The sequence below is a fragment of the Cyprinodon tularosa genome, unplaced genomic scaffold (assembly GCF_016077235.1).
Source record: "Cyprinodon tularosa strain WSP-4 unplaced genomic scaffold, ASM1607723v1 ctg52, whole genome shotgun sequence".
Classification (NCBI taxonomy): Eukaryota; Metazoa; Chordata; class Actinopteri; order Cyprinodontiformes; family Cyprinodontidae; genus Cyprinodon; species Cyprinodon tularosa.
In genome coordinates, this window is record NW_024039252.1 from 1519693 (window position 1) to 1545904 (window position 26212).

At 36.6% G+C, this 26212-nt stretch overlaps 1 protein-coding gene across 1 annotated transcript in view; it reads right to left on the reverse strand.

Moving 5' to 3' along the window:
• Positions 1-26212, reverse strand: part of LOC119795723 (solute carrier family 22 member 23-like) — a 50594-nt gene that overhangs the window by 17435 nt on the left and 6947 nt on the right. The window contains exons 2-3 of the mRNA XM_038303884.1: positions 20141-20244; positions 19900-20054 (exon numbers count right to left, since the gene is read on the reverse strand). Coding sequence (XP_038159812.1) covers positions 19900-20054; positions 20141-20244 — 259 coding nt within the window. The remainder of the gene's footprint in view (positions 1-19899; positions 20055-20140; positions 20245-26212) is intronic.

Here is a 26212-nt window from a genome sequence, read left to right on the forward strand (position 1 = left end):
CACACCTAACAAGGTGAGGCTGACAGGCCAGAGCAAGATACTACACAGTAATGCACAAAGAGATTTTTTGATTTTATAACATCTAAAGCGACCCATATCAGCAACGAATTCACAGCAAAATACTTGTACAAATAAAAAATTAAGGACTTATTTTGTGCTGAATGAAAACACGTTAAGGCTACAAAAGTTTAGTTTCCTGTTCAAATTGTTAAATATTTGGCTGTCATTACAAAACAATCACAAAAATTCATAGTATAATTGAAATGGACCAAGTGTATTTGTATAGGAGCTGCAGATAAACAAAAATAGAACACTTTTGTGAGGGTGCAGTAACAAGAAAGGGGTTCCTTATACTCCTTTCTCCACAATCAGAATGCAGCTGATTCACTCACCCAGTCATTAGCATGCAAACCACACTGGCAGCTAGCAACCCTAGACACTCCAGCCCTTTATTTACTGCAGTAGAGAAGACAGGTTCACATTAAACCATTCCAAATCCAAGCAAATCTATTGTTGCAATTCTCACTAAATATTTCCTTTCTTCATTTCTCTTATTTTTCCCTGACAGATGACTTTCTTTCCTAATGGGTTTCCTGTGCTGCCAAGAAACACTCCTAAAATGGGCCTTTCAAGGTGACAGGGCCAGGATAATACAGTTGGTGTTGTCAGGCCCAACTTCATTCCAGTGGGAAAGAGTGGAATTTCAATTAGGATTTGCCCCCTCTGAGGACACAAATAATGCTCTCTGTTCACAGACACGATCACAGCTGGAATGACAACGCCAATGAATAAAGAGCAGGGCAATGGGTACAAGACCCACTGGGTGTGAACCAAGTAACCTCAAGACTCCCACTCTGTGTGCCTTTGTGAGAAACATCCCAGTTCACTGGTTATGGGACTCTGAATTCCTTGTATCAGAAGTGAAGTGTGCTGTACAGTCCACTGATTTTTGAAAGGTTTACCTTGTTCCAAAGTGGGAAAACTTTCTGGTGCCCTAAATGGGTTCAACAACTTACTGTTAACAATTTCTTGTCATTTTCAGGTTTTATTTTGTCACCTATTTATATAACCGAGCTAGAATGAAACAGCAAATGATAACCATAGCTTGTAAAAAGGAGCCCAGAGCTTCTTACTCTCTGACCCTAATCTTCTAGCAAATAACTAGCTCAGCATTCCCCAACGCTCCGCTGCTTCTACTTACCCAATAACATAAATCTACCGATAACTAATCTGAAGCTACAGATAATAATGGTCCAAAGTTACAAAGCAAGAGAGCATATAGGCACACAGCAAGTTAAATATTTAACCTGACTATACATTTGTAGGGATGTAGAAAACTTTGAATGTAGAAATAACATCTTGAGCAATCAGGCCAAAAGCCAATTAGTAACACTAATAATCCCCAAAGGAGCTTTGGCTGGTTTGCTGACTCGGGCAATTCAAGAGTATGAGCTACACTCTGTGAAACTATCCGGTCTACATTCAAAAGAGGCATAATTAGAAAGGTCCAATGTTTTACATGTGGAAGAAGTTGTTTTACCACTAAAGGTACACCGAGCAGTCACTCTTTTCATCTTCCACTGATCACATAGTTTATATAACACCATGTTATGGGTTCTCTATCAAATCAAGCCACTGACTTGACTTTCGCTATGTCCTTCCATGCCTATGATAAAGAGATGGTCATGTGAAAGGCTCATCTAGGATTTATGAACCATAACAATCATATCAACCTTACAGTTCTGGTGATTTAGTTTAAATTACACATAAAATGTGCCACATCTATCTACTCATTAAATGACGCTTATGAAGTTAGATAAAAGGCAAATTGCCTCATTGGTATAAATAGTTGAGTGAGCATACATTTTGCTCCTAAAATCACAAATAAAAGGAAATACTCATACAGTATGCAAAATGTTGGAAAGACAATCAAACACTCTGTAAGTGGCTATTCCTTTATTTCAGGTGAACAATGCTGCACAACTTGGGCCTGCAATTAAAAAGACATTACGTTCTACCGTCTAAATATAATTTGAAATAAAAAAGCCGAAATACAGATAGAGCTTTTATTACTTCACCTATAATGACTTAATGGGTGTGATACCACATGTAGATTCATAGTAGGAAGCGGGGTGTCTGGGGTCAGTGTTTTACTACCATCATTTACACAACAGGAACCAAGGCCAATATCAGATGGAGAAAACACGCAGCACAAAACAGAGAGGTATTATTTTCTAAAGCAGACGCAGCACAACGTTCAAATCTGGCCATTTATTTTAAATTATGACACATTGTGAAAATCATGTTTTATAGTGGATATATTTAAATTAAAGAATAAATTCAGTTGAACTCTGAAATATTAAACTAATAAAATAAAGTTTTATTCTTTTTTTTAGTCTGAAGTTAAGGCTGGGGGAGTAGGATTCGATTCAGAGCTATTTTTAGAGACCTAAACAAGTTATGTTACAATGTTTTACAGCATATATGTTCTAAGACACAAGCCAAAACAGTTACTTTCATCTTGATTTTATAATTTAAATCTACAACCAAATAGATATGCGAACATATGTAGTTTTTCTATAAAAAACATCTCTAACTTACATGTAGTTTTATTTCAGCCTCAGAGTGTAATCACTCGTTATAGCTCTAAAACACTGGACTATAAACCTGACTTGACCTTTGTCCCTTCTCACTTCAGCTGGATCACTTGCAAAAGATTAGTCACTACATAGTAAGACGACAAACAAACAAAACAAATAAAAATCTATTTAATTCATGCAGAACTTGGTCCAAATGAGCACCTGATGCAAGACTTTGAGTGAGGGCTCATGAAACTCAGGTTGGCACTACTTAAAATCTGCATTAACACATTTTTAACTGACTTGGATTAAAAATCTCCATTATAGAAGGATTCAATCTGACCATATTGGGTTCCTCTATGAGGAGGAAAGTCCCATTTACAAAGTGTGGGATGAATCTATTGCTATAGTGATCCCAATGAAAGTTGCAAAGTAACATTTCACTGTTGTATTTATGGCAGTTGTGGTCTTCTTTATGGTTATGAAAAAAGAAATGCTATAAAACAAGCTGATGATGAAAGTTGGATTTAACACCATTAAGTACTTACTGGATTACTGGTGCCATGCTCAGCTGTTGTATACACTCCTGGCTGTCTTGGTCCTTGTAGAGGTCAAATCACTTTGGTGATACTATTCAAATCAGGTTACTGTACTGTAACACTGCCTTTAGAGTGCCTAGGCGTTTAAACACAGGGTCTGTTTTTTGTTGTTTTTTTATTTTACGCACAAACCAGGATGACTTTATCTGGTGAATCAAACTGTACCATTTTGCTGTGCATTTTACCAAAAACTCTGCATCTTGTTAAATGGCAAAGTAGGGCTACAACTAGGAATTATAAGGTGGATTAATAAAATGTGAAGGTTTTTTTGTTTGTTTGTTTTTTTTGCTTGTTGAAATAATCAAATAGCAAAAGGCGCAAATATTACATTTCGTTTTTTATATACCTAAACCTAGCTTTTTTAAGAATTCTGAATACAAGATTTTTTATATAAGGATTTTCCATCTCAAATGCAAAAGGTCCATGTATTTATGTAGAGTTTTGTCTGAATTACTACTGCTCTGAACGGATATGTTTTTTTTAACAAACATGCCAATAAGTATGTACTCTAGTTAAGGAGAATCCGATTTCTAAATAGTTGAAAAGTATTTCAGTGATTGAAAAATCACAATTAAACTGATTCATTGTTTCAGACCTATTACAAAGCATCAAAACTACGTTTATCTGTGTATCAAAGTCCTTCCTCTGAATGTCAGATCTATAATGCACTGTTACTAAACAGTGCTTCTGTGAATAGGACCCAATAAACTTTGACCAGAGTATCTGAAGCAATGGGGAACGTTTAAGCAACACAAGGGATTCAAATCAAGCAACATGAAAGAGTGCACAGCACAATTCCAACATGGTCAGTCATGTGTACAGGACACACTGCTTTTAATCATACACTTCTTGTTTCAATGGAACATACCTGACAGATCTTGGCACAAAACAACTGGACTAGTGGAGCATGAAAGTCATTGTGCTTTATGACAGATCACCTGTGCAACATTCTTTAATATAGCTGAATTTTTCACCTTTGTCAGCTGTGATAACCACATATTTAGACATATATCCATGGGACGCTCTTGTACATTTTACACTGTTCAAGACATACTCTACTTTTATCTCAAAACATGTATAAATCAAAAGAAATAAACAAAATCAGTTAGGATTTTAACAACTGTGATTTGAAAATGCAATTAAAATAATATGGAAATGGTTCTGCAACGGGTTGCCTGGGAGTCATCTGTTACCAACAGAAGAGAAATTAATATGTATTCTGGTGAATATATGAAGCAACCTATGAAAATCTCGTACATTTCCTTCTTTTAATTTGTCAACAAAACCTGAATGGAGGAAGATCTTTACCCTGCCTTTTAGTTTATCAATGCCTAGATTCTAAATACAAATGTTAGGTTCTGAAAATGATTAACAGCATTTCTGAAAAAAACAGAAGCTATAATTCTAGATAATAAAAATTGTATTTTTCTGGTAGGTTATAATTCATCAGAACATGATATATTCCAGTCACCCTTTCTTGACTGCATTCTAAACCTGCTACTGAGAATCAGCCCCATAATTAAATCTACAAGTCTTTTGCTCACAATGTGTGAAGTCCACCAGACTTTTTTTTTTTTTGACTTCTGTATTTAAGATAAAGAAGTCAAAGAAAAAAAAAAGATTGCTATTAAATGCAACTGAATTTTCCAGCTTAGAAAATATTACATGTCGTCCTTGGTCAGCCACTTAGGAGAACTCTGTTTTTTTCTTTTCTTTTTTTCCGTTAATAACAACTAAACTTGTGTCCAAGGATATGCGCCTTTCATACTAAGCTGTACTTATAACATTAATAGGTTGAAAGCATCAGACATTCAGAGATATATTTATTTTACTTCCTGTCAGAGATAAATATAGTCAAAATGAGCCCATTCTAAATGATTATGCCCTTTTCTACAGTTTTCTTTGAATTTCAAGCTTTCAATCAATCACAGCTACTACAAGTTCTTTCTATCATTGTTAGGAAAAACTAATTATTGTGTATTTTATTAACAACTATTTAGATTGTGTTTGTATGGCACAAATAAGTTCCTTCTCCACAACAAGAATATCAGCATTGCCACACAGAGGCGGATCAGCACAAACCTATTGTAGCTGAAAACTTCAATAAACTGCTGACTTTCAGACAGAGCAAACACCACATGTTTCACATCCTGTCAACTGAGGAAATAAAGCAGAACTGATTTTACACTAATGCACTACTGACAAAAAAGTAGAAAAGTGACATTACTGATTTAACCAATTACAGGTCTTTAATAAGGCATTTGTGGGTAGTAATGCATAATTCATGGTTTGGCCATTATGCATTTCATGCGCCCCGAGACATTTAATTCATAATGAGTTCTCATTTTACTTTAATATGCAATTATAAAAGTATAGCAGACAAAACTGGAACCAAATTTCTTAGCAGGTGATATTTACAGAGGGATTGCTGTAGAGTCAACAACACAGTGCAAGTCAATATCTACCGTCAGCACATGCTTATTCACATGGCCTGCAAAGTCAGGGACTCATGGAAACGATGGATTTTCCCTATAAAACTTTTAACCAACCTGCTTGTAGGAGCTGATTGAATTGGTTCTGTAAAATGCTTAAAAATTTAGGTGAATAAATAAACAGAATTAAATTAACATAAACTACCAGCATCGCAAGAAGAACCTTAACCTCGCCAAGTGAAAAAAAGCCCTACGCTGCACCCTTACCCATTAATCAGCAGGCAGTTGGAGCAATGAGGAGAAGGAAGTCTGCTTCAACAATGTAAACTGCTTTAGTCTGGGTAAAGAGCTATGACACCTTTGTACATGGTTTGCACAGTATGCACCATGTCTATCTGGATTACAATAATCTTCAGTAGCAAACACATAAGTAGTCTTAGCAGTCTTTTGGACTGTTAAAGAGAGTAGTAGCATTCAGAAGTTAACCAGATGGAGGGTCACAGTGCATTTTAAGGCTTACCTGTGTGCAGATAGATTACTGCCTGAGGGTAAGCGAACAACACTCCTGAGATAAAAAAGACCCTAATTATGGTCAATAAAGACAAAGAAGATTAAGAAGTGGCATGGTTGAGCTGACAAGATAGCAGAAGACAGCACTGCAGCAATATATAAATGACCATCCTAGCCTCATTGGATAACCAAATAAATGAACTGTTGCTCTATAAAAAAGAGAGAGGGATATATGTCTGAAAAAAGAAGCCTTGTTCCACACAAAAAAGTATCCGTGTTCTCATGAAATCAATCTTACAACTGATAAATTGGCCATAATATGGCTTGCAAAAAGCTTCCTGATTTATGTTGGACTATTTGTTTACCAAAAATACTGAAGGGCAGGTTCCCTAAGTCATAGCTCCTTTATGTTGTAGAAAAAATATATAACACCCAGTGACAACCTTTCTTATTTCCTGATCCCAGTTGGGAGGGACACCTTAGATGGATAACAGTCGGCTAAAGACAAACCTGATAAACAAATAGCAGTGTTTTGGATTTGGGGGATTAAGGGGATTGTAACAAAAATAACTGTAGTTCGTTGATTGGACCAAAAATGAACTTTAAATAGTTGGTTCTAACCACTGACGGACATGAATGATGCAAAGCAGCACATTGATTAAATAATAGTAAAAAATAAAAATGAAAAAAAGAAATTTGTTGCTGTGAGAAAAGAAATTGTGAAGGCATAAAATGCTAAAGAGGCAACATGGTGAGCATTCTGATGGACTTCACACAAATAGCATTGAGAATTGGTGCAGAAATAAACTGATTGCACAATTACGAGAGATGGAAGCTTTGTGGTTAGATTAGAATGCATTGCACCAGTCTGTGTAGCCCCATGTTTTTATATGATAAATATAAATCTCATAACTTATTTTTTCATAGCCAAGAGTAGCATGCCACATTATAGATCTCTTGTTATTTCTATGTCAAATAATTTACAACCCATTTTTTCCCCCCACAGTCGGCTTTTGGAATTTCCCTTTCACCCCTACTCATTCTACCATATCATATACTACTTTTGTTGAAAATATTTAGATTCCATAAATCTATGCTAAATGCTTTCAAACACAACTTTCAAAACAATATGAGTAATTAATAAATAGAATCTATTTGAAATTTTGCATCTGGAGAGTACTATGTTACTACGTATCTATATTTATTCCCTTTCTTAAATTGTCATGAAACACTCTTAGTATTTGCAGCTTTGTGAATAGGTGCATCAGAAATAATTCACACAGAAAAATACCTTTCCCTGCCCTTCATTATTAAAGTCATTGCTCAACACACAGTTTCAATAAGGGATTAGAAAGGTCTTAGGTTTAGGATAGTTTTATAGAACTCAATAACAGGAATATGAGGAATAAAATAACCACAAAATGAAAGCATGAATTCTTTAATTTAGCTCCGATATAACACCAAACCATTTTAAACATTAAGGTCTTATCAGCACCTAAAAGCTTTCTTCAAAGTGACTAAACTTATTTCATTATTATCATTGACCGGGTCAGTTTACACCCAACCTACTGGATCTACATCTAGAAAAGTTGAAAACCATGAAAAAGTTGAAAAGTCATATAAAAAAAGTGAACACCAGTCATAATATACATTTGTTACACAATGAAATATTTAAGTCTGGATAATGAAATCCTAAATTCAGAATTCTAATTAATTCAAAACTCCTGCAGAAGTTTCCTGAGCCACTTATCGTCTCACTCTGGATGATAAGGCTACATCATAATAAGGAAAGCAGCTGACTTGACAAAAGGTCAACAGCTGTATGGTGTAATGGAAACAGCCCAACCAAGCATACCCGGAAATAAAAACATACTTTTCAAAGACTTGACATTTCAGTTTAAAATATCAGTTTTTTTGTTAATTTTATGCAATTTAAATTTTCTGAGACTCAAACTTTTGGGTTTTTATTATTAATTAAACATTCATGGAATTTAGAAGAAAGACACCCTTCAGATATACTTCTACCTATGTGTAAACAATATACACAAAGTATGAGCTTAATTTTCTTAAAATGAATGAAAAAAAAGTATTTGACATTTTTCTTGAGATTCATTTTTATGTACCTGTATATACTACTTTCACAGACACACTAAGGCCCCCGTCATGCAGTGGATTAACTGACATTTGTAATAAGAAAAGAACAGCTTTATAGTGTATGTACCCTTAGTGGGAAACAGGATGGAGTTAGACCAAGCATAAACTCTCAAATATTTACTCTTCTTCTTAGGTTACATTTATTATTGTGTTCATAGATGTTGCCTTAGGTTATCTAACCATATGGCCATCTGTAGCTCATATGTAAACATCAAGTATCAAAATACATAATCTAGCATCATACAACCCAGCAAAACAGTTGAAACAGGCTGACTAATGGAACATGTAGGGCAATAAAACTGCTTTCTTTTTTTCACCAGTGTTTTAAGCTCACTGGAACTGATCCTATGCAATCTTCAACATTTCCTTTAGTAAATCCAGCTGCCAAATTAATTCACTATAGTCTCTATCATGCAACACTTTATCTGATTAAACAGGCAACAAAGCCTACCAATTTCAAATGCCTTATTGTTACTTGCAATAACAGGTTCAGTCTAATGCAGAATAATAATAGAGCTACGCACTGAGGTAATATTAGATTTCCCATCCTCATTTATTTTGCTCTCATTTTCAAAGGTTCTAATCCTTTATTTAAAGATCTTGATCCCTGCTCCACATTATTACCTAATTCCACATTAACAAAAAGCTAGGATTTAACAGCAATCATGGTTAGACCTCTCAAAATTCAGCACAACCACCATCATCCCACAATCAAAAACACATTGGAGGTATTCCAAGTAATCTTCACAAGACAATTCTCAAATTCAGAATGTTTATTATCTCATCTGTTTATAGGTCTTCTCTGGAGACTGACTTGATACCAGTAAATCTCCTGGCTTGAAAGCATCTAACGCCACAACAAAGCTAACCGCAGTGAGGTATTCAACCGCCCCAAGCAATTGTACAAATAGCTTTCTCATCAAGACTAGAAAGTCAAAACAGAACAGAATTGATTAAGGTAAAATGTTCTGGCTAAAACCTCTCAACAACAAACCCAGTTCATGTCTCAGGCATAAAACAGAGTTATATCTCCTTGCTCTTATTTTTTTTTTTTTTTTATGCTTGTTGGATCTTATTTTTGACCTGGCTTCTGTAAAACACACACGCCTATGACATGCACAGACATGACATCTCACATTCAAAATAGAGCAACTGGTGAGCACACCTTCACGAGAAGAATTCAGAGAAATTGTTTTAACCCAGATAAGCTATAGCAAACTCCCCACCTAATAAACAGTTAAAACTAGAACATGGAACATAATAACATATGAAAATTTCTGTCTAAAAAGTGGATCTCAAAGCCCACCATGAAGCCCTATCATTGTCTTTACATATACACGAATTTCCTCCCAATCTGATATCAAATATTTGTCATAAGATTATATCGGCCTGAACCTAAAATCTCTGACATTAGCATGGTGATGAAAACAATGCTTTTGTCTAAACTTTATGTCACCTGCTGACTAAAATGAATGGGTGGGTTGTTTTCATGCCTACTGTTGTTGACTGTCTTTCTCTGTTTGAGTAATAACAACTGATCAAACCTTTTCTAACAATTCACCGACAAACTAAGTATTAAAAGAATGCATGATTCAGTCAATTCTCAAAGACACAATATTGGTATCATATCGGGAATAAAACCAGCCTTGTATCACTTTCCTGATATCCTCAAACAAACACTGTTTGCAAACGGAAGCATGAATCAACTGACTAAAGAGTAAGTAGTGTGTTTACACATGGAGTGGGTCACTAAAATAAAGTTGATTGTACCATGATACTGACTTACAGACACTCAGCTTCATGCTCTAATGATAAAAAAGTATGACTCAAGCTGATGGGATCTGTTGTATAATTTGTGCAAAAGGCCTCATTTCATTCGACTTCCTATGGCTATTTGTTTAACTATTCTGTTGTACAGTCAGATGTATATTTTAGGGGACTGGCTTATTTTATATATGAATGGGCAGTTTGTTTTGTTCCCCTAATCTAATAATTTTAGATGCAACTGAACATCTTGAAGGCCTTAGTAAGAAGTAGCATGTCCATAAGGGAGTTTGAATTATGTTGAATAATGGTAATCCCCTATCATATAAGATAGACTATTGATCTCACAGTGGAGAAATTCACTTGCAGCATCGGCTCAATAGTCAAAAAGAAGGTGCCAAAAGGAGGAAAAGGTGCATGGGATATATATAGATATATAGATATATATATCTATATCTATATATATATAAAAAAAAGTCGCCACCTGGATTCAACTAAGCAAATATATAAGAGCCTCCTATTGGATAATTACTGCATGGGCGATTATCTTTCAGCTGTCAACAAATTGTTTAACCCAACTGGTGCAATGACTTGCTTCTCATTTCCTAAACAACCGTGTCGAAAGACACATCCCGTGGTCGTGGAAAGGATGTTAGTCTGTTTGAGAAGGGTCAAATCATTGGCATGCATCAAGCAGAGAAAACATCTAAAGAGATTGCAGTAACTACTAAAATTGGGTTAAGAACTGTCCAACGCATTATTAAAAACTGGAAGGATAGTGGGGACCCATCATCTTCAAGGAAGAAATGTGGCCGGAAAAAATTCCTGAACGATCATGATCGGCAATCACTTAAACGTGTGGTGAGATCAAATTGAAAAAAAAACAACAGTAGAACTCAGGGCTATGTTAAATACTGAAAGTAAGAGCATTTCCACAGGCACAATGCGAAGGGAACTCAAGGGATTTGGACTGAACAGCTGTGTAGCCGTAAGAAAACCACTAATCAGTGAGGCAAACCGGAAAAAAAGGCTTCAATTTGCTAGGGAACATAAAGATTTGACTGTGTAGCAATGGAGGAAAGTCATGTGGTCTGATGAGTCCAGATTTACCCTGTTCCAGAGTGATGGTCGAATCAGGATAAGAAGAGAGGCAGGTGAAATTATGCACCAACAATGCCTAGTGCCTACTGTACAAGCCGGTGGGGGTGGTGTTATGATCTGGAGTTCCTGCAGTTGGTCAGGTCTAGGTTCAACAACAGTAAGTCGCAGTAAGCCACCACAGAGTCCAGACCTCAACCCCATTGAGAATCTTTGGGATGTACAATGCAAGATCTTGGTAAAAAATTGATGCAACACTGGATGGAAATAAATCTTTTGACATTGCAGAAGCTTATCGAAACAATGCCACAGCGAATGCGTGCCGTAATCAAAGCTAAAGACCATCCAACAATGTATTAGAGTGAGTGACCTTTTTTTTTGGCCAGGCAGTGTGTGTATATATATATATATATATATATATATATATATATATATATATATATATATATATATATATATATATATATATATATATATATATATATACACTCACCGGCCACTTTATTAGGTACCCCATGCTAGTAACGGGTTGGACCCCCTTTTGCCTTCAGAACTGCCTCAATTCTTCATGGCATAGATTCAACAAGGTGCTGGAAGCATTCTTCAGGGAGTTTGGTCCATATTGACATGATGGCATCACACAGTTGCCGCTGATTTGTCGGCTGCACATCCATGATGCGAATCTCCCGTTCCACCACATCCCAAAGATGCTCTATTGGATTGAGATCTGGTGACTGTGGAGGCCATTTGAGTACAGTGAACTCATTGTCATGTTCAAAAAAACAGTCTGAGATGATTCCAGCTTTATGACATGGCGCATTATCCTGCTGAAAGTAGCCATCAGAAGTTGGGTACATTGTGGTCATAAAGGGATGGACATGGTCAGCAACAATACTCAGGTAGGCTGTGGCGTTGCAACGATGCTCAATTGGTACCAAGGGGCCCAAAGAGTGCCAAGAAAATATCCCTACAACATAACACCACCACCACCAGCCTGAACCGTTGATACAGGGCAGGATCGATCCATGCTTTCATGTTGTAGACGTCAAATTCTGACCCTACCATCCGAATGTCGCAGCAGAAATCGAGACTCATCAGACCAGGCAACGTTTTTCCAATCTTCTATTGTCCAATTTCGATGAGCTTGTGCAAATTGTAGCCTCAGTTTCCTGTTCTTAGCTGAAAGGAGTGGCACCCGGTGTGGTCTTCCGCTGCTGTAGCCCATCTGCCTCAAAATTCGACGTACTGTGCGTTCAGAGATGCTCTTCTGCCCACCTTGGTTGTAACGGGTGGTTATTTGAGTCACTGTTACCCTTCTATCAGCTCGAACCAGTCTGGCCATTCTCCTCTGACCTCTGGCATCAACAAGGCATTTCTGCCCTCAGAACTGCCGCTCAATGGATGTTTTTTCTTTTTCAGACCATTCTCTGTAAACCCTAGAGATGGTTGTGCGTGAAAATCCCAGTAGATCAGCAGTTTCTGAAATACTCAGACCAGCCCTTCTGGCACCAACAATCATGCCACGTTCAAAGTCACTCAAAACACCTTTCTTCCCCATACTGATGCTCGGTTTGAACTGCAGGAGATTGTCTTGACCATGTCTACATGCCTAAATGCACTGAGTTGCCGCCATGTGATTGGCTGCTTAGAAATTAAGTGTTAACGAGCAGTTGGACAGGTGTACCTAATAAAATGGCCAGTGAGTGTGTATATATATATATATATATATATATATATATATATATATATATATATATATATATATATATATATAGTTGTTGGACAGGGTATTAAATATAAACAGGTTATTGCACAGGGTATTAAATAGTGACTATACATTAGTTATGGCACAAGTTATTGCAGTTATAGTGCCAAATTATAAAGTCTGATGGCAGCAGGGATGATTGACCTGCGGTAGTGCTCGTTTTTACAGCCATTTTGACCCCCAAAAGCCCTTTATATTAAAAGACATATTCACCCATACATCCATGGACATAATATTCCTATTCTGCTTTGTCCTCACTGCATGTGGCAGTGTGGCAAAGGAGGCTAAGTGGAGTTAACCCTCAAGTATACTCTAATGTTACTGATGTCTCCGGAAACTCTGACATAAAGAACGTTCCTTTCCCCGAGATACGCTGCTTTGACTGCAGTTTCTATTCTAATAGTGGATGATGCTGTAGGACAACCTGCCTGAAGGTATCAACTGGTATGGAGTGAAACTACCTACAGAGGAAGTACATTCCTAACACAACTAGGAAAGGAAAACTGGATCTTATAAACAGTAATCTCTTCCATTTTTACAAACTAGCAATAGAGTCGGCATGCTGCTATTCCGGTTTGGCAAGTATCAGCTGCTACACAGATAAGGAAGCACAAGACCTTCAGAGACATTTTTATCATCATTCCTTTTTAGAGAACAGGTAGTAAAATTCATAAGGTGTTCCAGTTCTTCCTTAAAGTTCATAAACACTCATCAACAGCATGGAAATATACATATTTTATATATTCAAAAACAGTAACGTAATTATGATATCAGGAATCTGTTGTAGATTTTTTCTAATCCACAAATTCAAAATTATGTATACAAGATAAGATATTTACATTTCTATTTATAAACTACTATTTGATTAAATGTCTGTCCATTTAACCGAAAGATCTGAAGTTTCTGCAGAGAAAATACACACTTTTTGTCTGCTGTCAACACAAGGTTTGCTCTGTTCCTCTGTGGGTCACTTGCCATCAGGGGCTCCAGAGACGTCAAACCAGATCAGTTATTTGAGCCTGGCTGTTGGCTTTGTCTGTGACAGGCCTTCCTGGTGGAATGGATGGTGATAGAGCACAAATCGCTTTGGAGATTTAACAAAGGCTCACCTATAACTGTAGTTTCCTTAATGAACAGTTGATTCAATATACTATACAAATGTTGAAACAATTCAAAACAAATTTGGACATAATGTTACTCGTTGGGTAAATGTGAACCCAGTCTTCAAGGTTTGTGACAAGACTTCATTGAACATGGATTAGAAAGAAAGCAAGAGAGGGATTAGAGTCATTTCTCCCATGCAAACACAGTTGAAGCAAGAATTTTGCTCTGACTTTTCTTGGTAAGATCAAGCAAAATATATTATATTTTTGACATTGAAAACCAAACTGCTAACACACATTTTTTTATTTTTAAACCTCTCCTGTGGCCAATTTCCTTGCAAATGTAATGAGTGATTGCTTCTGGTGACCGCTTCACTGAAAAAAAATAAAAATAAATGCACCCGCTTTTGGCATTTACTTCATCATATTTAGTTACTTTAGCACAATTGTTTTATGTCCTACCCTGCTAACATGAAACAATCGTGTTAAAGTAACTAAATATGATTAACCAAATGCCAAAAATGCATTATTTTTTTCCAGTGTAGACAACTCTGTTCCTCTGTTCTTGGAGCAGTTATAGTGTAGTTTTGTCAATACACAGAGCCTACAGGGAAAATATCATGTGACGAAGGCAGAGGTCACGCATGGCTGAAAATAAGGGTGACAGTATACCAGCACCAAATTTCTTACAAGCAGTAAGCAGAAAAATATAAGTTCTGAGAATACTTGGATACAAAAATGGGGTGAGATACACCACAAAATGACACAAAGGTTACTAATATTTATGTCACGAGGAGACACCACTTTAAACAACTTACAAAAGAGACTAGTTTATGTAAAATATTTGATTATCTAACATAAAAAAAAAAAAAAAATTCAGGGATTCTCTTATAAACTGGCTATAAGCATCTCTTACGAGCATTTAGAGAGATTAGCTTGGCTTTGAGACAATGTATGTGCTAGAGAAAGACAGTGCAGATACTTAGATAAGATTTATAAAAATACTAATTTTAACAACCTTAAAGAAAGGCAGAAAGTTTAGAAATATAAAATATTAAAACTGAGCTGGACTTCATTAAGTCTTCTTGTTATCTTCCTTCTATAACACTCTCACAGCCAGAAAACATCAGAGAAAACTCAAATAGCTTCTTATGCCTCTGTGCTTCCTTTGACCACATATCAAACACCTTCATTTGAAACTTCTTTCAAGTAGTTTGCAGTAATATAACTTGGTCATCAGCGGACTTTCCAGTGCATCCCCACTGGAGAAATGTACTGTTCCATTTCAACCAGTTCAAAAGTAAAGATTTTGCTAAATATTTTAGACATCTTCTAATAATTAGGTGTGTTTAAGCCTTGCAGTTAAATAACTAGCAAAGCAGTTATCTATTAATGTGCTACATATAACGAAGCGATGAACAAAAACACTTCAGTTAAGAAAATAAATCTAGATGAACTAAAAAAACAAATGTGGTTGTGAGCAAAGTCAAAAAATCTATAACAACTGTCATTAAATATGTTGTGTCTTTTAGGAGTAATTTAAGCTAAAGTGTGTTTATTTAAAAGTACTGAAAGCTGATTTGTCTATGTAATCATGTCAGCTGGTCACCTACTGGGTTGCTAACGGTTTACTTATTCAACCATAAGCTGTAGTCTTATGTGATGCCGTAATCACTTGAACTTTCTCTTCAACTCCATCTTTTTCCCTCTTTGTCAGTACTGTGGCCTCTTTATCCTGAGAGCAGGCTTAACAGTTGGTCTATTTTGGGTGAAAGCTTTTCAAGGTATACAGTGAGGAGTAAATTAGAATGACAGGGACTCTCGGGGCCCCATACCTCTTCATATCGCCTTGATGAACACCTAAACCCACCCCCACCCCCACCACTCTGCCCTTTGTGTAATGAGCATTTACTGCAGGCAAAGAGGCTATTAAGGATCCGTTGCCCGAGACTAGAATGTTCATCAAACGCAACAACAATTATATGTTTGCTATCAAAAAGTCCCTTCTCCCCCCTTTCTGTGCTGTTGAATAAATCATTGAAACCTCTTCCGTCATAAGAGAAGGTCATATAAACAGAGTGAGTTAATCTGACTCAACAACTCAGCTAGTTTCTGTATTTAGGAGTGGAACTTTTGTTACTACTTCATCCCTAAAACATGCCCATTCTATCATTATTTGATTGTGGTTTAGCAATAACAAGCAATATTATGACACTTTTAAACACACTGATCAACTCAAATGAAAAGAGTTTCAATCAAGGCATGATATGCATTCTGTTTAGTAAATGTTAGCAGTTCACAAAAACAAAATGACTTGTCGATGAGCTAAATGCTAAAGTCAGGAGTCCAGGTTGACTGCAGAATCGTTTTTGATTATGCATGGCATGTTGCTAAAAATATGACAACAGTGTAGGGATATTGGGTAAGAACAGGACGTAAAAATAATTATTGCATGACTTGAACGTAAAACCCTTACTCTAATATCTTTAACTAATATGAATAGGGCCAAAATTGATTCCTACATAGGCAGCCAAGTCACAAACCAAACCAATTCTTTAAAACTACAAGAACAAAGAAAATCTTTATTCTGATGTGTTTTTATTCTGTATTTAGGCTTAATATCTGCAGACAATTTTTAACTGCAATTCTTTTTTATGGTTACAAGATTATCATACCTTACAAATTAGGCTTTTTTAATCCAAAAACAATAACAAATACAAGTAAGAAACAAGTATATGTCCATATCTTTATATTGAGCGTATGTGTCGATTGAGCAAATCAGGTATATGCGTAAATAATTTTCCATGATGTATTGATAACTATATCTGTTCCAACAGCAGTAACTAAAAAACAACATGAAATATTGCTACTGTGCATTACACAAAGATAGCTGAGACTCAGAAGAACTCAGTTCATACTTTCAAGCGCCCAAATAACCCATTTAAAACCCAAATAATTTTTTCTCCTTCAATTTCATTTTCTTGTTCTCAAAGTATTGTCACTCCTGCAAGTATTATAGCCTAATATATAAACAAACTATTTCCATATTTTCCCCCTTATAGCCTATTGTTACTACTTTATTGGAATGCAAATAAAAGGCAGCATTAGCAAAATGATTCAGTCTGCTTGCTGTAGAGTGAGATACATACAACTTTCTTCAGGCATCAGTTTGCACTCTAGTTCATTTTTAATGTAATTCTGGTTCATATTTATTAAATTTGATCTTGGACTGATATGTTTCAGTTTTAGTTGGTTGGTTTTTCTCAACCTCACCAATGTTAAATGTAAAGGGATTTTTTTTAAATAATGGGGGATCAGTTGTAGTTTGAGAATTCTAGTGATCTGGGCAACTTAGACAACTTGCACAGTATACCATACTGCACCCTACTCAATAGGACCCCAATGTTGAAAACCCATCTATATCAGTGGAACTGAATAGGGGTGAATAGCCACAAGTTCCTAGGTCTTCTCTTATCATTATATATCAGCTGGTCAGTCACATTGAGAATGGCCAAAAGGAGAATATACTTCATCAGACTGCTCAGTGAAGGCTGGGCTGAGCACTCAACCCCTAAAGGTGATAGAAAGCATCCAGGCATCTCTGTGTAGTTGAGCAACACTACACAAGCAGACAGAAAGGTTCTCCTGAGAATTCTTAAAACAACAGGAAAAAAAATCCATCAGACTGACCTTCCATCCACACACTCAATATAGACAAGCGCTACAGAAAGAGAGCCATACACATCATCAAGGACATATTGCATCGAGCCAACTTTCCTTAAATACAAATATGCAAAAGTAACAGCAGACAACATTACCACACACAACAGAAGATTTTATAACAACTTCTTCTCTGGCACACCACACCAATGGCAAACAGTGACACAGCAAGTGTTATGTAAATTCTGACAACACTGCCGCAAAATCAAACTTCTTCTGTGTTCTGTAGGGGTGTCCCAATCTGATACCGATGTCAGATATCAGTCCGTTATCTATAGTTTCCGATATTGTTTAAATTTTCTGTAACCTATTAATTTATATTACATGGGTCAGTTGTTCTTATACCTATTTTTATTCACTTTTGTTCTCAGTTTAAGTAATATCCCTTTGTCAAACATTTTCTAAAATTCGACACTGCAAAATAAGCAATAAAGTATGCATGATTCACGCTAATATGATATCGGTGGAGATGCACATTTCCATTTTTTTTTCAGATCCAAACCGTTACAGATACCTGGGGGGAGCTTATCGGCTGATATCCGATACTGATCCCATTCAATAACATACATCTAGCCATATATCGTGCCATGTGAGGGTCGGCTTTAGCCTTGACATAAATTGTGTTTAAAAAGGGTGACAAATTAGCAGTATACAACTTATTTATTATTATCACCTATTAACAAATAAGCAGCAAAAAGAAAGAAATAACAGTTTCATGTAAAGTGCACCGCATTGGATCTCTATATCCACTCCAGCTAAGTAGTCAATATCTAGATATTCGGTAGAGGTCAATGCTTACTTCTCTCTGTAATATCGGTTGTATCAGGACACCCTTGATGTTTTGAACTGACAGCAGACCAGTTTGGATCAGCAGACTGAGAACTCATGAAATGACAAGGCCACATATACCGCTCTAGATTAGATCCTACATCAGAGAAACAATGTCTGATCAGGTGGGTTTTGTTTTGTCAGCTAACAACTTTTAGCTTTGTTAGCTCAGACTGACGTAAAGGTGTGCTTTGGATCACATGAGTCTTTTGGTGATGTTTTCAACCCGCTCAGGTTACATAGACAGTTTTTTCAGAAGGGAACCTGCATGGAGCATTGATATGCACCAGGTGCTGTTCAGTGACCTGAAAAATTATTTACTATACCTTCAAACAATCTAATACCTGGGTCAAAAGTTACACAAGTTTTCTTTATGTGTGATTATTACATTTTGAGTGCAATATCCGCTTTTTTTTTTAACCTATCCATCAATTGATACATACTCCCTTAAAGCCCATTAGAAGCATACAATATGCTTGCACAGCTTTTCTTAAAATATATAGTTGCATTGATTTTTTTATATAACCTTATTGCGGAAAAAAGTTAAATTTTACTATTTGCTATATAGTTTAAAGTCATTCCACAACTCATGTTAAATGTGTATTGGCCACCAATGCTAAAACCAATGCAATCCTAAATTATATCGCTGACTTAGGAACATGCAAATAAAGATAATAACTGATGCAGTTTTATAACTCATGACAAAGAGTATACATTCTGAAAGGCTAGAACTCTCTTTAATTCTTAATCGCAAGGGGAAAACATAAATGTGAGCAGCTGCTTTTACATCTGCTGCTATGCCAGCAACCCTATCTAATCTCTATAATAAGCAAGAGTGGCACTCAAAATGTAAAGCTGTGCTAATTTAGAGAATTACCAGTGATGTGAAATACTTTATATCGTCCAAAAAAGCATTTTTGTGGGCTTACCATCAAGATAAGATACTCTTGAATGTTTTAAACAGAACCCTATTGCATTATTTTCCTTCGGTTAGAATTATCTACAGCACCAACCACATTTGTCAGCATCCCTACCAAAGATATGTTAAAAGCCTTTAAAATATGGATTTTATTGCAGCAACATAATTGTACACTGTTTAAAAGGAAAATAAATAAATTGCTGCAGTTCCTGTCTTGACTGTAGTTACAGGATAGGAATGTTTTTAGCATGTGGAAGACAACCACAACAAAATCATGCATGCACAAGAAGAAAAAAAACAAACTCCACACAACAGACCTTGGCCAAGATATAACCATATAGTTTTCTTGCTCTGAGGACAACAATGATCTCTCTACCCCCAACAAGAAATACACTGGGGTATTACAATAAGAACTTTGAATCACTTACTCAGGACATAGAGTGAAAGACTAATTCCTGCAAGACAGAACCCCTCAAAGAACCGCAAGGTGCTGAACATGGGGACATTGACAGAGAAGGCCACTGTCAGACCAAACACCAGCATAAACAGCACCGATATGATCAGCACCAGGTGTCTTCCAAACCTAAATAAAAGACAAATATTACTATTTTCACGTAATCAACTCTTACATTGAAAATAAAATGTTCACTCGGAGTGTACAAATCTTACCAGTCAGAAAGAATCCCAAATACAAGATATCCAAAGATTGACCCCACCAACAGAGAGAATTTTGCAATATGGACTTTCCATGCCGAGTCACACACCAGACTCCACTGTAAAAGAAAAAGCAGAAACTAAAATCAATAAAAATAAACATACATCTAATGAGTTAAAATTGTTACTTTTATTTCATATGCAAAGCTACAAAGATTGTCGTGTCATAACAAAGTAAAACAAAAAAGCAATAAACTGGGATTAAAATATGCTTTTCCTTCTTAATCCATTTAAATGAAACTATTATAATTGCTCATTGAAGTATGTTAAATTGGTACATAGAAAGAAAAGGATTTCCAATTTTTCTTGTTCAGTCAAAAATTTATTTATTAAGATTCCCAAACAGGCAATTGTTGTCATGCTCATAATAAATAAACCCCCTAACTCTCAACTTTAATAAAATAGTTATTTTCACTTCGATTTTCAATATATACATTTACTAAATGACCTGTAATAAAAAAAAAAAAGATGCAATCTTATTTTCTTTCCAATCCCTGCGTGCCATTACATATCTTTTACATTTTCTGCTAAGTTTAACATCTTTGACTCCCCACGACTGGTCCATCAGTGTTTGCAGCAAGATTATACACATCTTCTCTAAATTTTCAATTTTCAATAGCAAAAGACTTACAGAAGCTCAACAAGCTGATAATGAAGTTCAGCTTTAGCTCCTCTAGAACCTCTAGAATTATTCATTAAATGTTAAACATTATGGGCAAGTCTGGACAACCCTTAGAATCCTCATCTGAAGTGAGTGTCTTCAGTCAGAGGCTTCTCCAGATCTGGTGCAAAAGAAGATCCTTCCTGCCTAAAACTATCAACTCCTTTGAAAAAAAAATTCCATGAGATAAAACCATATTTATTTCCCCATTGAAATCAAAGTATTTTTTGAGTGAATTGAAATTAATTAAACAAGGGAGCTATATTTTTTTAACAATAAAGCATGAACCTCTGTCAGTGAATGTTGTTGTGAATAGATTTGTTTTTTTTCAAAATATCCCTTTTATATTGCACACAATTACATCAGAATACATTTGTGATATTTGGGAATACATTTGTGCAGTCCTATGGACAATTTTATTTATACAACGACAAACAAAGGTTAAAAATGGTTTATAGGTCCAACCACATTGTACCACATTGTTTTTGTATCAAGAACAAAAGCTGCAAATTGATGAACTTAAACATAACTGAACGGTTCATTTAGTATTTAGTTATTTATTTTAACACAAAAATTAGTTAAAATAACAACGGACAGTTGCAAAGTCAAAGGCACTATCTACTCACATAAGCCTGTGCGGGAGGTGGAGTGATACTGGCTAGAAATAGTCTGGCTCACCCCCATGGATAGCCTGGGCCCGAGAACCCAGCCTTGACAGAGGCTTCTAAAGCCCGCATGGAGAAGCAAAGGGCTTGGGTGGGTTCTCCCTCCTGCTCCGTATACTGTGTTGATTCATTTTTCTGGATAAGAGGGTTGCATCGCAGCATCTTCGGGGTGGAAGTGGGGGTGGGAGGTCACTGAATGTTGTCTCGCCTATGGGTTGAGAGGCAGTACAGAGGACTAGGCTTTATTGGTGCCCCATGCACCCCTCTCAGGGATTCCCTCATTCTGACAGGGGACTTGTCCATAATGAAAATCATGTTCAAAAGGATGTCCATTATATTTACCACCAGGACACCCTAAGCTGGAGGTAAATGATCAACTTGTAGTTGTATTTTCTGAGCTGCTGACATTGACTGAGAACGATAAGATAGTGGGACGAATACTTTAACAATCTCCTTAAGCCAGTTAACACGCTTTCCTTAGTGGGAGCAGAGATTAGGTGGTCAGAGCCTGATATGTTCATCACCCAGGCTGAAGTTACCAAATTGGTTAAAAAACTCAGTTGTGGCAAGGCTTCGGTGGTGGATGTGAGCCTGAGTTCCTGTGCTCTCTGGATGTTTTTGGGCTATCGGGCCTGACATGGTTCTTCAACACTGCATGGCAGTGGGGGACTAGCTTACTTGGGTGGTGGTCTCTCTTAATAAGAAGGTGTTTAAAATATATAGTGATCACATTTCATACTCTCTCCAGAAAGGCCTATGCCAGGAAGGGGAAGACTCTGGCTGATTGTTGAACCTAAGCTTAAGGAGGAGCTCTGTGGTTTTCATCTTGGCTATGGGATGCTGAACCAGCTCTACACCCCTCTGCAAAATCATGGTAGTTTGCCTTAATGGTCAGCATGTGCTTTGTAGATCTGCAGAAGCCATTCTACAGTATCTCACATTGTGCCCTATGGGAGGGTGCTCCAAGAGTAAGGGATTAGTGACCATCCGGTTGCTGCACAAGTGAAGCTGGAGTTTGGTCTGTATTTCTAGCATGGAGGTAGACCTATTCTCAGAGCATGTTGGACTCAGGCAGGGCTTTCCCCTGCCACCAGTTCCTGTTCATTATATTTATGCACAGGATTTCCAGGTGCAGCCAAATGCTGGAGGCAGTCTGGTTTGGGGAATAGCAGATTTCATTGCTCATTTTTGGGGATGACATGGGTTTGCTCGCTCTTTTGGGCCAAAACTGTTGAATGAATTAACCATATATATATATATCCATCCATCCATCCATCCATCTTCCTCCGCTTATCCGAGGTCGGGTCGCGGGGGCAGCAGCTTAAGAAGGGAGGCCCAGACTTCCCTCTCCCCAGCCACTTCTTCCAGCTCTATATATATATATATATATATATATATATATATATATATATATATATATATATATATATATATATATTGCCATATGAGGAGTGAGGGCTTTGGCCTTGACAAAGTGTTAAAAAAAAAGATAACAAAATAACACAAATGGAAATATACTTTATATTACTATACTTTATAAATAAGGTGCAATGTCTCACATATCATCTGGTAGGGTGGGACAATAATTCAATATCAGCATATAAGGATGTACCTTTATTCAAAAACGGTGATATAACAGCGTTTTTCACCGACTGACATTCTTGGAGCAGGCGATTCAAACCGAACAGAAAGAGCCAAATCACATTGGCTATGTGTGCAATGACATCACACCATACATTTAATGGGGATAGATTCTGTTTGTTTCAACCCTTCCTCTAGACTCTGGTACCTTGATTTCCAAATAAAATGCAAAATCTACTTTGATCTGAAAAGGAGTTTCAACCACAGGACAAAAGTCCCATTGTTGAATTGATTAAAAAGATAAACTTTTAAATAATAATTTAATTTAAATAGATGTACTAGGATATTATATCGTATCCAATACAGTTACAATAAATCTTCAAAGAATGCAAACGATAGTATAGCTCTTATGTAGCATATGCTTTATGAATGTATGGGATGAAAACAGCATTAAACAAGGCATGGTCGACATAACAGGTGTACTATATGTCTTACTAAGAAACACTGAGTCAGGCTTGCATCACAACTACAGCCTCTAACAATAAAGAAACAATTTGTATGCCATGAACATTTATAGATGCTTTATAGAACCACACTACCACAAGCTTACATACAAAGTGCAGGCTGTTGCCTTGTTTCTTTCAGAAACAACTTTCCAACAGCTCCAAACACACAGTGACACATACAGAATGGAACGCTCCAGGATTACCCAGAGCTAAAGCAGCCCTCACATGACCTAGACATGCTGCTCATTCATGGTTTCAGTATCGATGTCAGCAGAGAAATAGAAAACTGCTTGGAAAACAAGTTCCTGTTACGCAATTGCTGGACAGTCAATCATGTCTACGAAAAAAGAGAAGCTTCCAACCTCAAAGACCGTAAAAGATCTTAGATATGCCACACTGAGTGGGACGGCATAATGACTCTATGCCTCAAATTTTGGTGACTGTGCAAATCAGACATGTGCTGCAGACCACAGGAATATGATCAAAGGAAGCATAACATTGACATCCGCACTTTAAAGTCACATGCTACATTCTGAGCAAGTGTTCATGCCCCGGTTCTTGAAATGTATTGAAGGGTTAGCAGAGTATGTAAGGTTTTTACTGCAGAGATTCATTAACCTACTATGTTTATAAGCAGCAACCAATTAGTTTGCACTATCAAAAATGTTTTTCTACGAGCTCAGTCCATCAGGCACAACACCTTTATGAGTTTCTGAACTAGAAAAAATGATAAACCTTTAGGAAAACAAAGAACGGCATTAAAAAGCAAAAATAAATCTATACTCCTGAGTTTTTAGAGACACTGGGTATGGCTGACCATTGATGAGATAACTCTATGCCAGCAGAACTCAGAAGACGAAGCTCTTAAGCCACAGCTGCACATTTCTGCACATGGTGAACTACACAGTGGTGGGTGGAGGTTTCAAAGTAGGGAGAGGGAGAGAGAGGGAACAGGCCAACAGTAAGAGAAGCAAAGAGAAGGGGGAAATGCACAGAAAGGAGAACAAAAAGGGTTAAACATACTTGTGAAAGGATGAGAAGGAAATTGTAAAGAACGATAAAGACTTCTGATATTTGCAAAAAGAAGAATGAGGGTATGAGAGATGCTTAAAATTAGTCGTGAGGAAAAAGCAGGAAACACAAGGAGAAGACTGCTGCATAGTTACTGCCTAGCAACAGAGGTTATCTGACTCCATCTGCTTCCAAGTGTAAGTTTTAGCACAGCTACCATGGAGGGGCTGGAATCCCTTAATTTAGCGGCAGCATGTTGGTAGTTCAGTTACAAATAATTAATCCAAATATTAAAAATGAATGCAAAACATATTAAGACCCTTGATCTTCTTTTTAGATTCCTTCTATTAGGAATGTACGATAGACCAACACAAATAAGCAACTGATGGTGAAATGAAGGGGAAATATTAATTGTTTTGGGGGGGTATGGGATCTATCACTACAAACTTGACTCATGGACAAATTGATATTTGTCTTAATGAGTTACTACCATCAGATTCTATGTAAGCTCTCAAAACCACCACTTGTTATTTTTAAACGATTGAATGACTTTAACTTTAAACTTCCAACATTTAAACCAATTCATTTTAACTTTAGCTGTATGTTTAATTCTGCTTTAGAGTCCTGCTTTAAGAAAAACCTCTACTTTACAGTCTGTAAAGTTTGTAAAAGTCTTTCCACATTTTCCCATTTGTGAAGTTTCAAAAAAAGTTCTCCTTTTATCAGAGAACCTTCTACCATGGGAGCTGTACCCCAGCATGGCTTGTGACACATGTTAATAAAAAGAACATCCTATGATTTTTGGTTTATTTTAAGATGGCTAATTTAATGCATCAAATGTGCGAATTGTTAATTGAATGTCTAAACTGGGATTACATCTCACTATAAACCATTGTGCCTTCCTTAAAAGACATTTAGTTGAACTGGACTAATTAAGGAGTGAGTGAGATTGAGTATCATATCAGATTTTAATTTTTTATAATTTTATTTGTTTGAAAATAAACCCATTAATTCCTTTCCTTTCAGTGTACTACTATGTATTATTGTGAATGTTAAAGTAGTGAACAATTCACACCAAATCTGCATTAATGCACAAGGGGTAATACATATTTTGCATGACACACTTTGCAAGACGCTGTAAGTTTAAGTGGGAAAAAGTAATAAATCATACCAATGTTAGAGTACTACCTACTGAGGCATCCAGATGTAAAATTGTCACAAAACACAAGCATCTGAAGATGCATGCATTAACATTAACTTTTAACGATGGTTGCAAAACAAGAATATTATTTGTAATTCCAATGCTTATACCCTTTTGTTGACGACTGGTACACTTGGGAGATCAGTTACCCAAAAGACTTTCTGTGCAAGCGCAACTTACAATCATGATCTAAATTCCATTGCACAATCCTCAAGAACAACCTTAAAACATGGCCAAGGGTCAGACCCTGCAATGTGCATGCCTCCTTGTTACAAAACAGTACTTATCAGAAACACACTCTTGTCACACGCACTCACAGAGCCTCAACAGGAGTTTTATCTTCTGGTCACACAAACCTCTTTCCCCCTTGCAGCAGACGCAGTGAGAGGCTGTCATTGTGCG